At 42.1% G+C, this 22,423-nt stretch overlaps 1 protein-coding gene across 1 annotated transcript; it reads right to left on the bottom strand.

Annotated features, from left to right (window-relative positions):
- Positions 1-446: 446 nt before the first annotated feature.
- Positions 447-5,056, bottom strand: usf1 (upstream transcription factor 1). The gene is made up of 11 exons (XM_029517355.1): positions 5,021-5,056; positions 4,361-4,412; positions 4,195-4,244; positions 3,866-3,978; positions 2,958-3,071; positions 2,401-2,554; positions 2,137-2,224; positions 1,982-2,040; positions 1,801-1,895; positions 1,371-1,499; positions 447-949 (listed from the first exon to the last, which is right to left on the bottom strand). Exons 2-11 carry the CDS (start codon positions 4,366-4,368, stop codon positions 860-862), a joined length of 900 nt encoding a protein of 299 aa, XP_029373215.1. The 5' UTR covers positions 4,369-4,412; positions 5,021-5,056; the 3' UTR covers positions 447-859.
- Between the last annotated feature and the right edge of the window lie 17,367 nt (positions 5,057-22,423).

The raw sequence follows: 22,423 nt of genomic DNA, 5'->3' as shown, positions 1-22,423 counted from the left end.
CTTGCTGTTTTTATTTCTGTTTGACTTTAATTTCAGAAGGTTAATCATCAAATCACACTAAGACTAAAAAAAAAAAAGTGTGAACACAAAGTATGTCCTAGTAACTTCAGAAAAAAATTGCACTGCATCATTTTAACTAACACAAGTTTAATAAAGAGAACAGAGTGGTTTATAACATAGAGTATTTTATTTGATTTTATTATAAAGACATACAATACACTGCCTACCTAATGCGATGCTTACAACCCCGTTTATTTACTTAGTTTACATTGTTGCAATGCAATTATTGTCCCCAGTGAGGCTTCATGAAACAACTTATAAAAATACAGAGCAAAAAGAGCTGAACTATGACTGGATGAAAAACTTGGTATCGACTAGCCAAAGGAAAAATTCATAAAAGATGAAAACAAGTCAAAGTATGAATACAATGGGGGTTTTTTTGTTCATGGACATAAACATGAGTGCGTTTGATACAGAGAAGCAAATCACTGCAGAGATAAAGAGAGAAAATGTCAGAAGTTCTGTTTCAGCGCTTATTGTACTGAAGTGTCATGAACAATCGTAATGTTGGTGGAGGAAGGCATTTACTAAACCGATCCGATTCCAACTGAAGTAGACGTTGATTATTTTCCTCCCCGTTCAGATACACTCTGGGTTGAAGTCAATTTCATACAAAGCTTCGAAGATAATGTTTCGGGTTGTCGTTTAGCAAAGAAGCCAGTTTGAATATTGGTGACAATATTCAAATATGTTCCCCCGATTACATGCACACACGATCACAAATAAAGTATCTCAAAGTGTTTCAAGTACTCTTTTGGCCCATATGTGGTCGTCTTCAAATATCTATTGGAACAGCTTCTCACTGGGGGTCAGTGCTGGATGATCCCACGATGCCATGCTGTCGCAGCAGGTTCCTCAGGATCTGATTCTTGGACTTCCAGTCTTCCACCTGAGCAACAGCAAAAAATAAAAGGTAGAATTAAATCCAGTTAAACTAAGTCAGGTTTAACTGTGGAAATAAGTTCATGTTGTGATAATTGGTTTCAAGATTTTAAATGGACGGATATTTATTTTCACGTCTTATAAATAAAAGCCACACAGGTTGAGGTAAAAACTATTTAAAGCATATGTCGCTGATAAACCAGTGTAGTGAGACCTTTATTTAATTTACTAAACAATGTTTTGTCTCACTATAAAGGTCATAGAATCAGTGTTTGTTCAACTTTATCGACGCTCTTCGCTGTCAAAGGACGGAAAATGATCAAAAACGTTCTAATATCAAATTTAGAAAAAACCAAATCAAAGACGCCTGACATCTTCAGTGCCAAAACGCCTCGCTGAGTTTCCTGGTTTAGACCGTGCTGGCCCACCTCCTGTCTCAGTAGCTGGTTGTCAATTCGGAGACGATCTAGAGTACTGATGTCTTCTCCCAGCTTCAGGTTGCTCTGTCTGAGCTCCTTGATGTACTCACAGGCTTTGGACAAGATTCCTCCTTTACTCTGGAACAAAATGGAAAAATTTCAAGAATTAAAACATCATTGTTTCTTCTTCTCCACCTGAATGATGAAATTGGACCTTTGAGGTACAAACTGCTGATAAACAGGATGCAACAACAGAGCGAGAGTGAAGAGAGTGAAGCTGAAAATATTGATTCTCCATCCATCGATTTTTAAGCTGATTTAATCATATGGCCTGAAGGGTTTCTTATACATGCTTTTTAAATCACTTTTATTCTGTAAAGCTCTTTGTATCAAAGAAAATAAAAACTGACAGATTTATTGTTTTGTCAGAGGAACTCACCTGTCCTGTCTTGGTGTAGTCGACATTACAGTCTGGAATCGCCTTCGACAGCTGCACAATCCAGTTATTGATCTTGTCCCTCCGCCGGCGCTCAACTGTTGGAGAATCATTTAAGACAAAGTCACTCACATTGTCTTAACTGCTTCAACAAAAACACTGATTTTAGTCCTCCAGCTCGAACCTTCGTTGTGCTGTGCTCGCCGTTTCTCGTCTCTGGAAGCCCGGGGAGCGTCTTGCTTTCTGGAAAACAGATTAGAACGAAGGATCAAACCAGCCCAACCTGCAGGATGGCCACTTCCAATAAGATTGTAACTCTTAATTATGTAGTGTAATTACGCTATGTATGGCTGAGTGCGAGGAGCAATGGTCCTCTGATTGGATCCCGTCAAAACTTCCTGCGGTGACATCATCACATAGAGCTGCCCTGTAAGACGAAATATCAACTAAAACATCTTGTTCTAAAATTTTAACATTACTAGTTAAGAGACTCATTTAACTTTTTTATTATTATTATTTAAATTGAAATATTTCTATGGTTAAGTTTCATTGTAAAAGCTTTAACATATACAAGCCGTTTCTCATACGGTCTGCTGTGATCACCTGTGGGTGTGGTCTGGCCCAGCAGCGTGTCAGAAGCCTGCACTGTGGTTACCATGGTGCCAGTGGTGGCGTCCGCGATGGTGGCGGGGTAGTACGTGTACTGTGTCTCTGCGCTGCTGTCTCCCTCCAACCCCTCTGACTGCGAGAACACAGCCTGAAGACAAAGAGGTCAAAGCTAATCAGGAGCAGAAACCAAACCAGCCTGTTGTCATCACGGAAGTGGAATGGTACCTGATCTACCAGGCGAGCACCTGAGGTATTGTTTTTACCTGAATGTTACTGCAGATAGACTTTCATTCATATCAGCGGTGACCAACAATGCGCAAGTTCAAATTCTTGAGATAGATACTGAGATAAAGTCTGACTGATGACAGATACTCACAGTACAGACAATCTGAATGGATTCCACACACACAAATTAAATTGTCATTCTAAACAATTCACTGTGATTTCTTTCAATGACATTCACTTATTTTGATATATATATTTTTTTGTTGTCTGTATTTTGGAACAACAACAACACAACAGCTCCAGCAGTGATCCAGTATTGTTCTGACCTGAGTGACAGTCTGACTGGTTGCAGGGAAGCCGGTGACGAGGCTGACGGCTGCAGCTCCGTCTGTCTGCGTCTCCAACTGGCCATCTGACACCTGGATCACTCTGTAGGTCACCTGCAACACAACACATCACGGCGAGGGGTCAGTATCTCTGTCCTGCTGAGCTCGCTCACTCACTATTATACAGCATATGGGGACAGACATTGTACATAACTTTTAGGTCTCTGTTAAGTGAAATGAGTCACGAGCACTGAGACCAGGATTGTGACACAAGCATGATATTTTAGGCATGTGAAGTCAGATAACCTTTAATGTGATGTTTTCCTGATACATTTAGATGGGATCTGAGAATCTGATCTCCCAGGACAGACTGAAGCAGGTCCATGTGGTGACTGCTCTTTTCGGACTGTGCTTGTTTCTGAGGGGTTGGGGTTTTCCTTCATGTGGGCCATGTCACTCCTCAGCTGTTCTAAAGAGCCTGAGAATTTCAGATTAGATTTGATGTCTGCTAATTAACAGCAGCTTCTGGAAGCATTCAGAACTCAGACTCCTTCTCTTTATGTTCTCTGTTTTGTTGGGAGATTTGCTCTTTAACCTCCACTCAGTGATTCATAATAAGAGAGGAACCATATAAAAAATAATTTAGAATGAATTTATGAATTGGCCGCTTGTTTGCTTCAAACAAACATTAATTTCTGTCCACATCAAATTCCACTCTGCACATGTGAACCCAGCACCGTGTTGTCTGTCTAACTGCTGCCTTCACGGATTATCTTTAGAATATTTCCTTGCATAAATGACTCTCAGCTGAGTGTTTTGGGGATCACGGTGAATGCTTCATCTTAAGAGCCGTTTGTATAAATGTGAAACGGAGCCCTGCAGGGTGAAATCAAAGGCCTCGCTCCTACCTGCCCGCCTGCTCCCTCCGTCTTGAAGAGGTACTTGATGGGTTGGTCGGTGAAGGTGGCTGCAGACTGAATGGTGGCGATGGCGGCTGGATCCTCTGCAGTGGCCACAGACCCTGTTGGAGCACAAAGCCACAATAAGATAAGTCAGCTTCATGGCTGTCAAAAACAGGCACAGGAAAGAAAAGCTCTGGGACAACCCGACACCACATTACTGGAGTTACAGCCATCTTTACAGCACAAACAGCGTTGAAGACATAGAGCTCATATGATCTGATTCAGAGTCTGAACCGACAGATGCCGTTTATGAATCTCTTCTCAAACACATTTACCTTCCTCGTTGACGGTCACAGTCCCATCAGGTTCGGGGCTTTTCTGTTGGCTGCGCAGACACAACGGAGGATTCAAGGTGTGATGAAAACAGATAAAAGTGCGACATTTGCTGTGTGTTTTTGGCGGTTAATGGCCGATAGTGGAGCAGGTCTCCGTCCGGCTCACCTCTTCATTTCTGCCGACAGTCTTGGACCAGGAGACCGCCTTCACAGCCAGACTGAGGAAGAAGTGCAGAGGTTTGACAGAAACACGGAACAAACTCAGTCCGAACTGAAGAGCCCCGACTGCTTTTCAATCCCCTCTGAGGATCAGCGGCTCAGAAATGTAAAGTTTGAAGCTGGGCCGATGTTAGGAGCAGGTTTGTGTCGAAGCTAGCTGAGCCAGGCCGGACGTTACTGCGGTGATACCGGAAGCTGACCTTTCACAGTTAAAGCGCGAGCTAAGCCATTAAAATCCCCGCAACAGAGAATGAGAAACAACAGTAGCGGTGTACGGCGGTATTTTTTTAAAAACAGGCTTTTGTTTACTTTACCCAACTTGGTCCACTATAAAGCCCCCGTCTGGGACCAGCGTGTGTGTGTGTGTGTGTGTGTTAACCTAGCCGGATTAGCTGCTTCCGTTGCTGCTAGCTTGATGTCGACTCCTCCGGTCGGCCCCAGCGGTTTTTACAGATGTTTAATAAAACACTTCCCGACCGCTCAGCTCCGCTCAGACTGCGGCAGCAGCAGCCGGTAACGGCCTAAAACCAAACCAAACGAGCTACGCCGACCACAGCAGGTTCTGTGATGCCGAAAAGGAGCGGATTTTAAACAAAGATCGACTTACGCCGCAGCGATCCCTCCCCCGGTGTTTTGTCAACACAGCCTGTGCGCATGCGCTTCCGGAAATGAACTCATCCGGATCCGGCGCCAGCTAAAACAAAATGTAAATATTTTTTGTAGAAAGAAATAAAGAAATCGGCATAAAATATAAGTAATGATATTACTTTTTGTTGGTGTGTTTATATGTTTATATTTATATATTTATGTGGTCATTTTTTAAATAAAGTTAAACAGGAAGTGGTGTTCCCTACTCCGAGGGGGTTCGCTGTTCAGGTCAGCTATAATCAGGTGTTTTGTCCGAAAGTCACCTGGATAAACGCTTTAACATTTAGAGATAACCTAATAAAACTTCAGAGAAATACATTAAAGTCATCAGGAACGACCAACGCGACGCCTCGTCCTGCCAGAGCGTCTTTTCAGTGATTTATAAAAAGGAGATATTTATCGTTTTAATCACCAAACGGAGACACCTTTAGTCGGTTTAACCGTGAACTTACCTGTTTGTGAGGGTGGAAACACAATAAAAGAAAGAGGCACAGAGAAGGAGAGAAGAAAACACTGGACAGCGCCCGTGGTTCGATCCCACAGAGGGATGGAGATCAGCGTATTCTAAGAGAATTGTTGATGAAGTAACCACTGAGCTAAACCAGTGCGCTGAACTGAATGGGAAAATAACCTTTTAATGTGACTCATCTGCCACTGTGTGAGTTTGTTCTGGGGATTACTGCTCATTAATGGGATCATTAATCAGTTATTCATTCTCAACTGCTTATATTAAAACACAAATAAAGACTGAATCCAACTTAGAATTAATATTTTTAATGCATTCCTTTTAACAAAAAGTTACAGTCAGTAATATGTACATCCAGACATTCATTTGTTTATTAATGCAGCCAAGCTAGGCTACTTTTTTTTTGTAAATTGGTTTAAAGTAAAAATAAAGACTGAATCCAACATAGATGTTAATACTTTTGATGCATTCCTCAATGAAAAGTTCAGCTGTAAGTTTTTATGACTCTGTGATTCAAGTCAGCTGGATGTAGAAATATAGGCTGTTATTTCAGGATATAAATTCTCCTTCAAAAACCACCAAGATATCTGGTTTAATTGAGAGTTGATTTAATCTCATCCACTTCAATAAGGTTAGCACAGAGGAGAAGAAAACACTGGACAGCGCCCGTGGTTCGATCCCACAGAGGGATGGAGATCAGCGTATTCTTTTGAGAAAGAAATGTTGATGGAAGTAACCACTGAGCTAAACCAGTGCACTGAACTGAATGGGAAAATAACCTTTTTAATGTGACTCATCTGCCACTGTGTGAGTTTGTTCTGGGGATTACTGCTCATTAATGGGATCATTAATCAGTTATTCATTCTCAACTGCTTATATTAAAACACAAATAAAGACTGAATCCAACTTAGAATTAATATTTTTAATGCATTCCTTTTAACAAAAAGTTACAGTCAGTAATATGTACATCCAGACATTCATTTGTTTATTAATGCAGCCAAGCTAGGCTACTTTTTTTTTGTAAATTGGTTTAAAGTAAAAATAAAGACTGAATCCAACATAGATGTTAATACTTTTGATGCATTCCTCAATGAAAAGTTCAGCTGTAAGTTTTTATGACTCTGTGATTCAAGTCAGCTGGATGTAGAAATATAGGCTGTTATTTCAGGATATAAATTCTCCTTCAAAAACCACCAAGATATCTGGTTTAATTGAGAGTTGATTTAATCTCATCCACTTCAATAAGGTTAGCACAGAGGAGAAGAAAACACTGGACAGTGCCCGTGGTTCGATCCCACAGAGGGATGGAGATCAGCGTATTCTTTATAGAAAGAAATGTTGATGGAAGTAACCACTGAGCTAAACCAGTGCACTGAACTGAATGGGAAAATAACCTTTTTAATGTGACTCATCTGCCACTGTGTGAGTTTGTTCTGGGGATTATTCATTCTCAACTGCTTATATTAAAACACAAATAAAGACTGAATCCAACTTAGAATTAATATTTTTAATGCATTCCTTTTAACAAAAAGTTACAGTCAGTAATATGTACATCCAGACATTCATTTGTTTATAAATGCAGCCAAGCCAGGTTACTTTTTTGTTGTAATTTGGTTTTTTGTTTTTTTCTTCTTTTAATCTGATCCACTTCAATAAAGTTATCACAGAGGAGAAGAAAACACTGGACAGCGCCCGTGGTTCGATCCCACAGAGGGATGGAGATCAGCGTATTCTTTATAGAAAGAAATGTTGATGGAAGTAACCACTGAGCTAAACCAGTGCAGAGAAGTTATATTTTAACATGACTAACTGAATAGTCAGGTTTCATTTTCATTGTAGAATAAAATGCTTTTCTTTTTTATGTGCGGGTAAAAAAAAGTTACAAATTCATGCAAAAGTGGCTATAAAGTCTGAGTCCAACAGAGACATTAACATATTTCATGCATTCCTCCATTTGAACAAAAAGATATGTGCATCCAGACATTTGTTTTTTAATGTAGCCAAGCCAGCCTTCGTTTTTGTTGTTGTTTGTTTAATCGAGTCACTTTAATCAGTTGATCTTCAGGTTGAGTTCAACTGTATGTAGAAATATAAATAGTTATTTAAGGACACGCAGCCTTTCTACAAAAACCACCAAGACATCTGGTTTTATAGAGAGTTGATTTTATCTGATCCACTTCAATAAGTTTAGCACAGAGGAGAAGAAAACACTGGACAGCGCCCGTGGTTCGATCCCACAGAGGGATGGAGATCAGCGTATTCTTTTGAGAAAGAAATGTTGATGGAAGTAACCACTGAGCTAAACCAGTGCGCTGAACTGAATGGGAAAATAACCTTTTAATGTGACTCATCTGCCACTGTGTGAGTTTGTTCTGGGGATTACTGCTCATTAATGGGATCATTAATCAGTTATTCATTCTCAACTGCTTATATTAAAACACAAATAAAGACTGAATCCAACTTAGAATTAATATTTTTAATGCATTCCTTCTTTTTAACAAAAAGTTACAGTCAGTAATATGTACATCCAGACATTCATTTGTTTATTAATGCAGCCAAGCTAGGCTACTTTTTTGTTGTAAATTGGTTTAAAGTAAAAATAAAGACTGAATCCAACATAGATATTAATACTTTTGATGCATTCCTCAATGAAAAGTTCAGCTGTAAGTTTTTAGGACTCTGTGATTCAAGTCAGCTGGATGTAGAAATATAGGCTGTTATTTCAGGATATAAATTCTCCTTCAAAAACCACCAAGACATCTGGTTTAATTGAGAGTTGATTTAATCTGATCCACTTCAATAAGTTTAGCACAGAGGAGAAGAAAGCACTGGACAGTGCCCGTGGTTCGATCCCACAGAGGGATGGAGATCAGCGTATTCTTTTGAGAAAGAAATGTTGATGGAAGTAACCACTGAGCTAAACCAGTGCACTGATCTGAATGGGAAAATAACCTTTTCAAAATAACCACAAGACTATTAGTGGGTTGGCTTTTACGTTCATTGATTTGCAAAAAACAAACAACCTTTTTCATATCATTAGTTGATATGGCTTACAGGCAAAGGGAACTGAACAGTGGTAATTAAATTAACTAAGGCACTTTAACGATTGAGCTCAGGTGTGGCCTAAAATGTTAAAGGCAAAGTCCTGCCTTCCTGGGACTGGGAAGAAATTCAGGTTTATCACACAGAACAACAACAACAACAAAATAAACGCAAAAGATATTGTACCTTTACCCAAATACTGAAAGGAAACTTTTAAAAATAGTGCCAACGTAAATCACATGTGTACTGAGTGACTCCACAGGAAGAACTTCCACAGCTGATGCCTCAGGTGGTCTGGCTATCTTTGACGAGGATCGTCCACAGAGACAGAACCAGCACCAGAGAGGTCGGAGCCCGATGGAGGAGGAGACCTGTGGTGCCAGCACAGGGCCTGATCCTGTCTGAGGAGACATGCAGAGGCGCTCAAAACAACATCAGGGCGTATGAACTCCTCTGCATTACTAATATTAATTCACAGGTGAACAAAGAAAGTTTGAATGAAACATCTTTTAACTCTGGAAATGCAAAAATGAAAGAAAATCTGACCCATGTTGTCGTTCATAGTTGAGTGATCTAAACCTCAATGCAGAATTGAATCCTGAACCTGAATGAAAACGTGAAAATTGTATTTTATAAATACAAAGAAATTCATACAAACTTTTCCCTTTTTGAATACTGTAGTCTACGGTGAGATTCTTCACTTCCTCCCGGCCCTTTCGGACCAGGATGCAGGTGTAGGTTATGGCCTCACTGACAGACTCACGACCCAAGTCTGGGAAAACCATCTTGCACATTGTATCAGATGCTTTCGCCATCACGACATCTCCGCGCATCAGCGTGCAGTGGAAGGTTGGAGAGCCCTGACACTGTGCATACATGCAATCCAACCTTGAGGGAGTTAAAACAGTACAGCCTGATTAAGAAGCTACAGCCATGAAGAAGAAGAAGTGTGTGCTGAACGAGTGGACCTGATGCTCCAACCTGAGGCTCAAGTTCTTGGTGAGGCAAGCGTTAAAATTGCCAAAATTCCCCTGCTTTTTCGCTGATGCACCTGCAATCAGAGGAGAAGTTGTCTAAGAGAAGAAACTCTATTCATGACAAATGTTTTTTTGGGCCCCACAAAATTAAATACAGAAACTTACCCTAAAATTTTAACTCCTATAAACTGAGCTGCTGTCGATGCATCTGTTTAACTACAAACAATCAAGGAAGCTTCAGGTGTTTAGACTAAAGGCTCCAAACTACAGTACGTTGGCTCATGAAGAAAACAAAACAAAACTCAAGCAAATTCAGAGAGCATCTGCCACACCACATGTGCCTGTCTGGGATGAACTTGTGACTTTAAAGGTTAAAAGCATCGAACAACAAACCGCACATTTGTTTTTCGTGATTCATCTCTGTCAGGGAATGATTGGTTGATTTAATGTAGTTCAGGGACATCACACACAAACTGAGGCGTTTCTCTCAGTGCTTCTGTTGTTTTAAACCCAAACAGGACTCAGAATCTGGTTTCTGGTGGGACTATCATGAGGCAAAAAACAGCCCACCCGCTTCTTCACTCAATCTTTAAAAGATACGTGGCTGTTGTTTGAGACGTACAAAGACGGCGTTCCATCATGTTACTGTCCAACTTACAAATCAAATGATCAATGTTTCACCAAATCCTCTTCAATCAATCACAGAGCAACAAAAACAACGAGGAAAGAAAAGAGAAGCCACTCAGAAAGACTTAAGTGTCACACCAGGAAGCTCCAATCTGATTAAGGCCGACTGATTGATGAGCAGAAACCACTAAAATGCTTAATGTTTTCCTCGAGCTTCAAACTCTGCTGCCCACTTGTTCCTGCATACATAATGTATAAAGACACGTCCTAAAGGAGTATTACAATTCATAAAAGTGAGATTCATTAAAGATAAAATCAGCTTTTCATAACACGAAGCTCACTCACCCATGAAGAAGAGGAGCAGAGACCAAAGGACATACATTTTTCTGATTTCTGGAAGACATGAAACTGAAAAGAAAGACAAAACAACATGGTGGCTCGACGGCTTCAGGGTGAAACGTGTCTCCTACATAGCAAAATGCTGAATTATCAGCATATTTCACTTTACAGGCTCGATCACTCATTTCTAACCTTTAAACACTTCCACTAAACTGAAGTCAGGAAACACAACAGGTCTGTGCAGCTTCAAGTGAAAATACGAAGGTGAAATTTGAATTTATTTCAGTCTCCTACCGTCAGGCTGCTTTTGTCTTTGTTGTTCTTTTCTGCTCTGTGACTTGTGGCAGAGATCCTGGCCACAGCGTAATGGACTGGGCTGGGCATGATGAGGCAATCAGCTGGAGTGGAGTTGACTAATAAGTTGGGTGGAAAGGCTGGAGGTGAATACTGCCTGGTGACTGCTTATGTAAAAGAAAGCATTTGTCTTTAACAGAACACTGAAATTTCCCTTTGAGGATAACTAAAGTGTTCTGATATTTCTATATTTTAATAACTTTTTCTATTTTATTTTATTGTAAAACTGTACTCATTGTATTTGGACCAAAACTAATTCCTTGCTGAAAACCTACGAGGCAATAAATCAGGTCCTATATGTCACTGTGTCACATTTATCTTCATATATCGAGATGATGTGTTTAAATTTGGAGCGTAAATCAAGAATTATAATGTTTTTATACCTGCATCTATTTAAAAGATAGAGCCAACCCGTCTAATCAACAGCTCGAGCGGTTCATGTTAACTTCATTGGGACACACTGTCATAATAACAACAACCATACAGTGTCACCTAAACGCACAAACAACAGATGGGCTTGTTTTTTACAGGAAACGGTTTGACAATGTTGTGTTTTGTTTGTCATCATCTGAACGACAAAAACAAGCCAAGTGCTCTGAGCCACACATGCAGGACTAATTTCTGCACAGTGAGGGCAACAATATCAGTGTTCCCTCCTGCTCGTCTTGGGTTTCATCAATTATCCAAATTCAATCCATTTTCCATCTGCAGCCACGAGTAGCAGCCATCATCTGCATCTTATCAGAGATCGTTCCTGCCAGACTGTATGAAGACACAACACGAGCCTGAGGCAGGTAAGCAGATTACAGCATGTGACTGGAACAAACAGTCTGATTGAGCTCTTTATCAGTTTACTCACACAATGAACTAGGATATAAATCACATTCAAATGGAACCCTGAAGTGAAAGCCAACCCGAACCCCGAACAGAAAACATGTTAGTGGCTGAACAGGAGCCTGAGCTGTGGTGCAGATTCCCTCTGTTGATTTTATCACCCAGCATCAACCAGCCTGACAGATCTGAGCCTTCAAATGCTCAGTCAGCCTTCCAAACATCTGCACAACAGCTGTCGTACCAGGATCTCCTTCACTGCAGCAACAGTATTATTTTCTCAGCCTTGGAAATGGGAATGAAGTGCATTAGGACTAATGGATATGAGGTTAAATTTTCATTTCCTGGATTCCCCCACCCCCACCGCCCCCTCATCCTGCGGAGAGAAATCAAAACTGCCACGCCTTTAAAAGGGGAAAGTGATGCCAGGCTGGGAAAACAAAATCAACCAGAAGAATTTTTCAATTTAACACAATACACAAAAAAACAAAGAGTAACACAAACAAATCCCAGAGTGGCAGCTGAAAACACAGAATAACAGAATCAGGCCTGCAGCCACAGAGTCAGCAACATGTAGCAGGACTGACTACAGTTAGCTTTCAGTAGTGTCACTCACTGATCTGAGATCAGTCAGCCTCCAGACATCGATCAGAAGCCGATCAGATCGGAGTCAGCATGAGAAAACTTTCCTTCATGGACGTGAACGAGAGAAATAAATAAACCTCCAAAAGCATCGACATCTGGCTGCCAGTATTCTGATCCTGAAGGTCCAGTATTCTGATCCTGAAGGTCCAGGTTTCTGATCCTGAAGGTCCAGGTTTCTGATCCTGAAGGTCCAGGTTTCTCATCCTGAAGGTCCAGTATTCTCATCCTGAAGGTCCAGGTTTCTCATCCTGAAGGTCCAGGTTTCTGATTCTGAAGGTCCAGTATTCTGATCCTGAAGGTCCAGTATTCTGATCCTGAAGGTCCAGGTTTCTGATCCTGAAGGTCCAGTATTCTGATCCTGAAGGTCCAGTATTCTGATCCTGAAGGTCCAGGTTTCTGATCCTGAAGGTCCAGAGACACAAAAATATCATCATTTTAATGGGACAACACAGCTCCAAAGCTTTATAAAAAACCTTCTGTAATCTTAATGACATTGTCATCATTGTCCTTGTTTTGTGCAGCTGTTCCTACTAAACTAAAACCCAAACTGCAGGCTGTGATGTCTGTACTTCCCCCTCAACACCACCGGAGGGTGGAGAAGAGCTTCAGCTGGCTCTTCTGGCCTGTCGCTCATTTTTAAGCACATTACATTTTTCATGTGGACTTCTGATGAGCATTGGATTATGGGAAATAAAACTGTTGTTTATCAAGTAAAGCGTTAGTCATCTTTGTCAGACTGTTTTGTTCTAAAATCCTTCCAACCTTTGTGGTTTGCAGTTCGTCAGTATGTGATATTCAGTTTGAACTCTTCTGATCTCTGACATTTTCATTTGTGATCGTGGAGACTGATTGAATGTGACAATAAGTGCAGAAATAATATTTAAATGTTTTAGTCAGAGTTTTTATGACTATGGCCCATTTCATGACTCTCCATTTTTTATTTTTAACCTTCTTTGACTCCACCTTTGTACAAACAGATGAGGCTGTAAAGGTAAAGAGTCAGAGACCATCAATACAAAACTTCAGTGTTTGTTTCCAGCTGATATGAGATCAGCTGGAGCTCCTTAAACACAGAGGGGACGGCTGCCCTGTCAGCTGAAATAAACCATAAAAAAATATATATATATACTAATATAATAAAATATAATATGTATAAATATATAATATTGTATATTTTTTACTCCTTAACTCTGACAAAACAGAAGTTATTGTACTCGGTCCTAAGCACCTCAGAAAAATACTATCTAATCATCTCATCAGTTTGGACGGCATTACTTTGGCTTTCAGCTCCACTGTAAGACACCTTGGAGTAATTTTTGACCAGGACATGTCCTTTGTCCCTCACATAAAACAAGTTAGTCGGGCAGCTTCCTTCCACCTGAGAAACATTAGGAAAATCAGAAACATCCTTTCTCAGGATGATGCAGAAAAACTAGTCCATGCATTTGTAACTTCTAGGCTGGACTACTGTAACTCATTACTATCTGGATGTCCAAACAAATCTCTAAAAGGCCTTCAGTTAATTCAGAACGCTGCTGCACGAATATTAACAGGAACTAGGAAAACAGATCATATCTCTCCTGTTAGCTGCTCTTCATTGGCTGCCAGTAAAATATAGAGTAGAATTCAAAATCCTTCTTTTAACGTATAAAGCTCTTAATGGCCAAGCTCCATCATATCTCAGAGAGCTCACAGTTCCTTACTGTCCTAGCAGGCCACTCCGCTCTCTAGATGGAGGTTTACTTGTGGTTCCTAGAGTCTCCAAGAGTAAATCTGGAGGCAGATGGTTCAGTTATCAGGCTCCTCTTCTATGGAACCAACTCCCAGCATCGGTCCGGGGGGCGGACTCTTTAGTAACTTTCAAGACCAGGCTTAAAACTTTCCTGTCTGACAGAGCTGATAGTTAAAAAGTTAAAGTCCTCTTTAGCTATGCTGCTGTAGGCCGAGGCTGCTGGGGGAAGGACTGAGCTTCTGTCCCCCTCTCTCTCTCTGTCACCCTCTCTTTCTTTCTCACTCTCCCTCTCTCCCTCTTTCTCTCTCCCTCCGTCTCGCTCGCTCTCTTTTCCTCCCCCCTTGCATGCGCTGATAAGAACCATCCTTCTTAAAAAACACAGTTTCACCCAGTTCTAAGCATTTATACTGCATTTACTAACCATGTTCTGCCAAAGTCTCTGTCTCTCCCAGTTCCTCTCCTCTCTCTCCCTGTCCTCATCCTGCAGGTGGTGACTCATCTCCATCCCATGTTCCTGCAACACCTGCTGGTCCCATATAGCATGAATTCTGTATTACAGCTCAACTCCATGAACTTCAATCAGCAACATGTTCCTGCCTACACCCCCCCCCCCTACAATGCCTTCCTGCCTGTCTCTCTCTCTCTCTCTCTCTCTCTCTCAACCCAACCGGTCGAGGCAGATGGCCGCCCCCCCTGAGCCTGGTTCTGCTCGAGGTCTCTGCCTCTTAAAGGAAGTTTTTCCTTGCCACTGTCACCAAGTGCTTGCTCATCGGGGGATCTGTTGGGTCTCTTTAAATAAATTTATAAATAATTTGGTCTAGACCTGCTGTATGTGTAAAGTGCCTTGATGTAACTTTGTTATGATTTGGCGCCATACAAATAAATCTGATTTGATTTGATTTGATTTATATCTGTTTAAGCAGCCTTTTCAGCCACAGCACTGGAGGTCAGGTTTAGGAGCAGATCCAAAATGTCTCCACTGCTCTCTCTAAAAGGGAAAACATCAGTGTTAACACTAAAAACGTGGTTTTCACTGCTCACAAACAGCGACTAAAGCTGCGTGTGTGTTAGAAGAGACAAACATCTGTTACAATGCTTTACACTGCTAAATGTGTCTTACGTGTTGTCCGGTCAGTTAAGTTTAAGACCAAGACCCCTTTTTGGCTTTCACACCAACACAATTATGGGGCCGTTGTGTAGCAGCCATTCTTTTATGTTTGTGTATTTTACTTTTCGACCAGAAAGGCGCAGCTCGGTTTCATTTTGTTGGCTGTAACAGCCAGCAGCTTCCTGAAATAAAGAGATAGGTTTAATACATTTAGTTTTCGGCTGCCCTGCTTGGATCAGGAGGCCGTGGAGCACTCCCTCTCTTCAGCAGACAGAGCTGCAGGTCAGAAAGGTAAATGAGACACAGCAGACAATAAAACTGCTTGGGGAAAAAAAACCGAGCCTGTCTGAGTGATCACACCTCCACTCGCACTTTGGTGGAGAAACAGAAATCAATCATTCATCGGTGATCACGTGAGAGAATGAGTTCATTCATTCGACACCTTCATTCTCCTCATTCGTCCGAAAATCCGATTTCCGTGTTTACGACGGGAACGCGTCTTTGCGCGCATGCGCAGCGCAGGCGAGCGACTGCGCCTTCTCGTCAGATTCCAGAAATGCCTTTGATGTGTGACGGCGTTTGTTACGTCACAGTCTGAAGTAAATAGAGCTCCATGCTGACTTCCCCTTCATACAATCGACTCCAAGAGAAGAATCGAGAAGCACATTTACAGGAAACTGCAAACACACAGAAGCATCACGTCGAAAATGGACAACACTGCGCTCATCTCAGCCGAGACTCTTCTGCCCATCGTCAACAAGTATTTGAAGAGGTTCTCTGCAGTCCAGTGGAACCTGTTGGCTGCAGGGATCCAGGACTCGGCCACGACGGCTACGCTGGCTGACCTTTGTACAGAAGTGCTCCAGACCCTCTGTACCATCGTCCTCACAGCTCTGACTCCCACCATCAAGGAGAGCTTTATCAGGAAGGAACCAGCGGATGACATCAGCTCAGCACTGGAGAACCTCAACACCAATGTGGGAGACCTGCTGTCTGAGAGCTTCGCTGCGGCTCTCAGTGTGGAGCAGGTGAAATGTGACAGCGCTGCACAGCTCACAGCTTTAGTGGAGAGGGAAGTTTCCGAGAAGGTGGACTCCATTGTGTCCGAGGCCCTCGGTAGCTCCGTTTGGCCCGCGGAGCCGGCCGTTTTCGTGAGTGGCTCCGTGTCCAGCATCAGCTCCCTGGCTCTAATGGTGTCTCACCTGTCCAAATGTCTGAGAAGATGCTTGAACAAGGTGAAATTCCACTGCCTGGGAGAGTGCTGGCATCCGAAGGTCACATCATCTGAGAAAGTCCCCGAGTCGGCACCAGAGACCCCAGAAATCAAAGAACAGGAGCACTGTGACTCACCGCTGAGTGTAAAGTCAAAGATTTCTGTCCGCTCAGCCACCGAAGCTGTGACCGACATTTTCCTTAAATGGTCCGGTGAAAAGCAAGACGCAGCAGAAGAGCAGAAAAACTCTCCCCTGTCTGACGTCTCTCTGGACGCTCAGGATGCAGCGTCTGACATAGTGAAATTTATCATCGACGATCTCCACCATGAAAACTTTGACCGTGTTGCCGGATGCAGCCAGAAGACCAGCCCACCCACACATCATTTTAATCTGAGGCCCATCGTGTACAGGGTCAGAGACTTTTTCCTTTCTCAGGACGCCCCTTCAGGAAACGTCACAGAGGGAAACCAGATCGATGACAAAAACAGATTTTCCTGCTTTGCCAAGAAGCAGTACAAAAAAATGATGGTAGACCTGAAGAAAAGATTGAAGGCACGAAAACCAAAGTTCCTGGTCCGTCTCACAAAGAATTCGGGGTCCCCTCAAACGCCTGAACCGACCTGTTCATTCAGCAGGATGGAAGTCAATGGCACAGGATCAACACCCTCCAAAGTCAGCGTTCAGGCCATAAAATCTGATGTGGACAGCTTGTTTGAGACGCTGCAGAAAACGAAGGATCCTGCAACACGTCTCAGCAAGACACTGGAAGACATCAAGGCCAGCGGAGAGCTCAGGAAATTTTCAAGAGAACTAGTGGACAAAATATACTCTCATCTGGCAGCTGGGCTGACAGAGGAGAGGCCCATCGTTTCAGCGGACCGCTGTCTTTCTGACTCTGTCATCCCAGAATTGTCCAGGAAGAGAGAGGCCGCCCAGTCAAAGTTCTCACCTGAGGTCCTGTACGCCATGACCGAGGACACTGTGGAAAGGTTCCTACAGAAGGTGCTTCTGTGGATGGACAGACAGGAATCCGATAAGAAGAGCTACAGCGAGGAAGTGTCCAGTGTAGTCAATGACATCGTAGAGGTCATCACAGAGATGCTGTCCACATCAGGAGAGGAGGACACCGTCGTGCCAGAGTCCCCTCAAGGCACCAATGAGCCGGAAACAACACCACGGACCCCACAGACACCACAGACACCACGGCCACCAAGGACACCACAGACACCACGGACCCCACAGACACCACAGACATCACAGACACAACGGACACCACGGACACCACAGACACCACAGACATCACAGACACAACGGACACCACGGACACCACAGACACCACAGACACCACAGACACCACGGACACCACGGCCACCACAGACACCACAGACACCACAGACACCACGGACACCACGGCCACCACGGACACCACGGACACCACGGACACCAGAGACACCACAGACACCACGTCCTTGTGAGGCGGCACCCTCTAAATCTGTCTGTGCTGATGATCATGAGGTGACCTCACAGAGAGCATCTCCTGACAAAGTCTCTGAGTCTCCATCAGTTTCTCAGCACAGTCCTGAAGGACGTGGCCCCAGTCTGGGTTTGACCCCTGAGAAGGCAGGTAAGGGGCTCTTAGCACAGTCAGCTGTGAGCTCCTCTTCTGTAACAGAGGAGATGACCAACGCCTTCATGACTTCTCTTTTCCTGAGGCTCCTCACAAAAGTGCCCGACACAACCGATGTGCCCGTCAACGCCCTCACCCAGCAGCTGTCAGACATGGCACTGAAAGAAGTCAACGCCTGTGACTCCCAGAACAAAGTTAAGGCAATCAACCAGGCTATGACCAAAGAGCTTCATTTGGTGTTTAACCCTCCGAAAAAACTGCTGAGGGTTGCAACATCAGAGGAGCCAGTTTTTGATGACGCTGTTGTGGCATTGCTGCTGCAGTTTGTTGAAGAGCCCCTCGCTGAGCCACCCAGAAAGAAGAAGTCCAAAGTGGCCAGATTTTTCTCAGCTGTAGGGAGAGCTTTCATCAGGCCCTTCAGATGCTGGAAGTAGAGTGACTCAACCTCCTCCACCAACACCAACAACACCATCACTACCAACACTACCAACACCACCATCACTACCAACACCACCATCATCTCCAACAACCATACCGACACTACCAACACTACCAACACCAACCATACCAACCATACCAACCATACCAACACCACCAACACCAACACACATTAATTTCCTGTGCTGGTTGGGTTTACTCCGGGTGCTCCGGTTTCCCCAACTTCTTTATTTAATAAAAAAATAAATAAAAATAAAAATCACAATTACATTTCTTGTTGTGTTTGTACTGTTCAGTTGTACATCGATCATGAGTGAAAATGTATATATGTATTAAGTTCATGTTTGAGTTTCGCATCATTTGACCAAGAAGAGCTTCACAGTAGAAGCTTTATCTGATGGATTTAACCAGGAGACACAAAGTGTATTTGCTTCTTCCCAAACCTTTTTCACCAAGGAGGTAAAGACCAGCACTGTTGGCCTTCAAGAGAATGACCTCCTTGCTGTGGAGCAACTGAAGGCTTTGCAGAGAAATGCTGGACACCCTGATAGCAGTGAATCACAGTAATCCAGAGGTAACAAATGCATACACTAGTTTTTCTGCATCTTACAGGATTGATATTCTATAATTGTTTTGTACAGTATAACTGGTCTATTCTGTAATTGTCTTTAACAGCATAACACATTAATATTGCGCTGTATTTCTGTAAGTTTAAACAGGTTTACCACATTCAAAATAAAAATGTTTTCTCTAAACCGTATTTTTTAATAAAATGAGAATTATTCTGAGAATAGTAAATAAAACCAGCATTTATGTTATTATCATGCACTGCAAGACCGGATAAGTTGAGTTTACTTAAAAAAATTGAGGAAACCGGTTGCCTTAAAAAATTAAGTAATGTTTGATGAAAACAAGTGAATTTAACATAAAAAACGGTGGATGGCATTCACTGTAAGATGTAATTAGTTGGCTTTACTTAAAAAAATATGCAAACTCATTGCCTTAAATTAACTGAGTTACATAAACTTGATGAAGTAAGTACAAGTTACTTAATAAATCTAAGTGTGCAATACCTGTGTGAACTTGTTTAGAATGAGTTTACATAATAAACTTGGATATTTTGAGCACACAGCTTGCTTATTTTGATTGTATTGTACTTAAAATAACTCAGTTGTTGTAACTTTACAGCACTGAAATAAACTTGTAAATTGTGAGTCTGCAGAATAACTTTGTTATTGTCACTCAATTTGAAAGAAGAAAAATACTGAGAAAATGAATGTCATCTGCATTCAATTTATTTCAAACATGCACAGAATTAACACAATGAAGATTTAGTGCTCACAGTTTTTGATGGATTATTTGCTGGCCACATTATCCAACATGTCACATTTCTTTTTACACAACATTTAACACCTGCACTCACAAGAAGGCACTTCTGTAAAAGCACTGAACAGATCTTAGTATCAACTGAACAATGAAATGTTTGAAATAGTTTTCACTTCACTTGTAAACAGTTCAAAATGTTTAATAAAAGCATCAAACCACTCCGGATCTTAACACGCACAATTTATGATGGATTACTGGTATTTGCAGGACAGATTATCCAACATATCACATCTCTTTTTATACAACACTAACACCTGCATTAACAAGAGGGCACTATCTGAATGTGTAAAAGAACTGAACAGATAAGAGTATCAACTGAACAATAAAATGGTACCTCGGCAACTCTGAAAAGTTCAAAATGCTGTTTAATAAAAGCATCAAACCTCTTTCCTCTTCTCACTTCTGTCATATGCATGCATTTTGGGTAATTGAGGTTCAAGGCATATGTGAGGCCAAGTATCAGGCAAACTGCCTGACTGGTGGTAAGTCCTGTATTTTGTCCATCACAGTACCTCCCTCAAGGATGATGGCTGTGGAAACGGGCTGCTCAGGATCGTCTTCACTCAGGATGGTCAATACGCTAACTGTGACATTGTCTATGGCCTCATCTTTCGTTGTATCCTGCAAAGAAACAAACAACCAGCAAAACAATTTGTAGTCAGGAAGTATTTGGATAGTTAGACACTAAATTATAAACTACACACGAAGCTCTGTGATGGAGACACTTTGAAAAGACTGGAAGCTATAATGAACAAGAGCATCCTCTCCACACTCAGTGCCGCATTCGACACCATAGATCAGAATATTTTACTACAGAGACTGGAACATGAAATTGGAATTAAAGGAACTGCACTACGGTGGTTCAAATCCTACTTATCAGACAGACATCAGTTTGTTCATGTTATCAACAGCTCCTCCTCATGTACTGTAGTCAGTCATGGAGTCCCGCAGGGTTCCGTACTTGGACCAATCCTCTTTACGCTATATCTGCTTCCTCTAGGCAACATTATCAGGAAACACAGCATCAACTTCCACTTTGATGCTTTTACTTCTCAACTCTGACAAAGCAGAAGTTATTGTACTCGGTCCTAAGCACCTCAGAAAAATACTATCTAATCATCTCATCAGTCTGGACGGCATCACTTTGGCTTCCAGCTCCACTGTAAGACACCTTGCAGTAATTTTTGACCAGGACATGTCCTTTGTCCCTCACATAAAACAAGTTAGTTGGGCAGCTTTCTTCCACCTGAGAAACATTAGGAAAATCAGAAACATCCTTTCTCAGGATGATGCAGAAAAACTAGTCCATGCATTTGTAACTTCTAGGCTGGACTACTGTAACTCATTACTATCTGGATGTCCAAACAAATCTCTGAAAGGCCTTCAGTTAATTCAGAACGCTGCTGCACGAATATTAACAGGAACTAGGAAAAGAGATCACATCTCTCCTGTTAGCTGCTCTTCATTGGCTGCCAGTAAAATATAGAGTAGAATTCAAAATCCTTCTGTTAACATTTAAAACTCTTAATGGCCATCAAAGCTCCATCATATCTCAGAGAGCTCATAGTTCCTTACTGTCCTAGCAGGCCACTCCGCTCTCTAGATGGAGGTTTACTTGGCCGAGGCTGCTGGGGGAAGGACTGAGCTTCTCTCTCTCTCTCGCTTCTCCTGACGTCTCTGTCTCTCCCTGTCCTCATCCTGCAGGTGGTGGCTCGTCTCCATCCCATGTTCCTGCTGCCTGCTGCTCCCATATCTTCATGAACTTCATGCAGCATCATGTTCCTGCCTACCGGTCGAGGCAGATGCCCCCCCCAGCCTGGTTCTGCCCGAGGCTTCTGCCCCTTAAAGGAAGTTTTCCTGCTCATCGGGGATCTGTTGGGTCTCCTTGAATGCTTTTGTAAAGAGTTTGGTCTCGACCTGCTCTATTTGTAAAGTGCCTTGATGTAACTTTGTTATGAGTTGGCGCCATACAAATAAATGTGATTTGATTTGATTTGTAAGTAAGTTGCTTTTCTACTTATGTCTGTAGAGATGGTAAACAGAGATTTCTTAATTTCTGTGATCGAAGCAGGAAGGAGGTGGATTCATTAGTGAATGTTTTCTGTGCTAACAGCCATCTGATGCTCACAACTGTCTCAGAAAACGCTTCACTCATATTAATCAAACAGTTCAATGTTTCACCACCTGAGTGTTGCAATTCTGGTGTCACACCAATCAAGCAAATATTTTTTGACTGGTGTTCTTCTGTTTGAACATGCTGTTGGTTGATGCAAGAAAATAAAATCGGGAAGATCAGCTTTTTTTCCAGTAATGACCAAAAAAAAAAAAAAAAAAAAACAGCGGGAAGTGGGATGGAGAGTCATTGTGGAGTTTTTAACACTTTATAACATCTGCCGAGCTGAAGAAATAAATAAAATGGCTCTTGGCTTCTAAAGATAAGTGCTAATATTGCATTTAAAGCAGACAGATAAATTTCATTTTCTCCTCAAATAATCCCTAAATGTTGTCTGTGGTAGGCCTGAAAATAAATCTAGATTATCCAAATGTGGACAAGAGCGTTGACTGAACCACAACTG

This window comes from Echeneis naucrates, chromosome 13 (assembly GCF_900963305.1).
Source record: "Echeneis naucrates chromosome 13, fEcheNa1.1, whole genome shotgun sequence".
NCBI lineage: Eukaryota > Metazoa > Chordata > Actinopteri > Carangiformes > Echeneidae > Echeneis > Echeneis naucrates.
Note: the sequence above shows the minus strand (reverse complement) of the source record. Positions and strands in the feature narration are given on the sequence as shown.

Excerpts from the sequence above, each read along its gene's own strand:
- usf1 (XM_029517355.1), bottom strand. Across the intron at positions 2,555-2,957 it reads CCAGTCAGACTGTCACTCAG|GCTGTGTTCTCGCAGTCAGA; the intron begins GTCAGAACAATA and ends CTTTGTCTTCAG. Across the intron at positions 1,500-1,800 it reads ACTACACCAAGACAGGACAG|AGTAAAGGAGGAATCTTGTC; the intron begins GTGAGTTCCTCT and ends ATTTTGTTCCAG.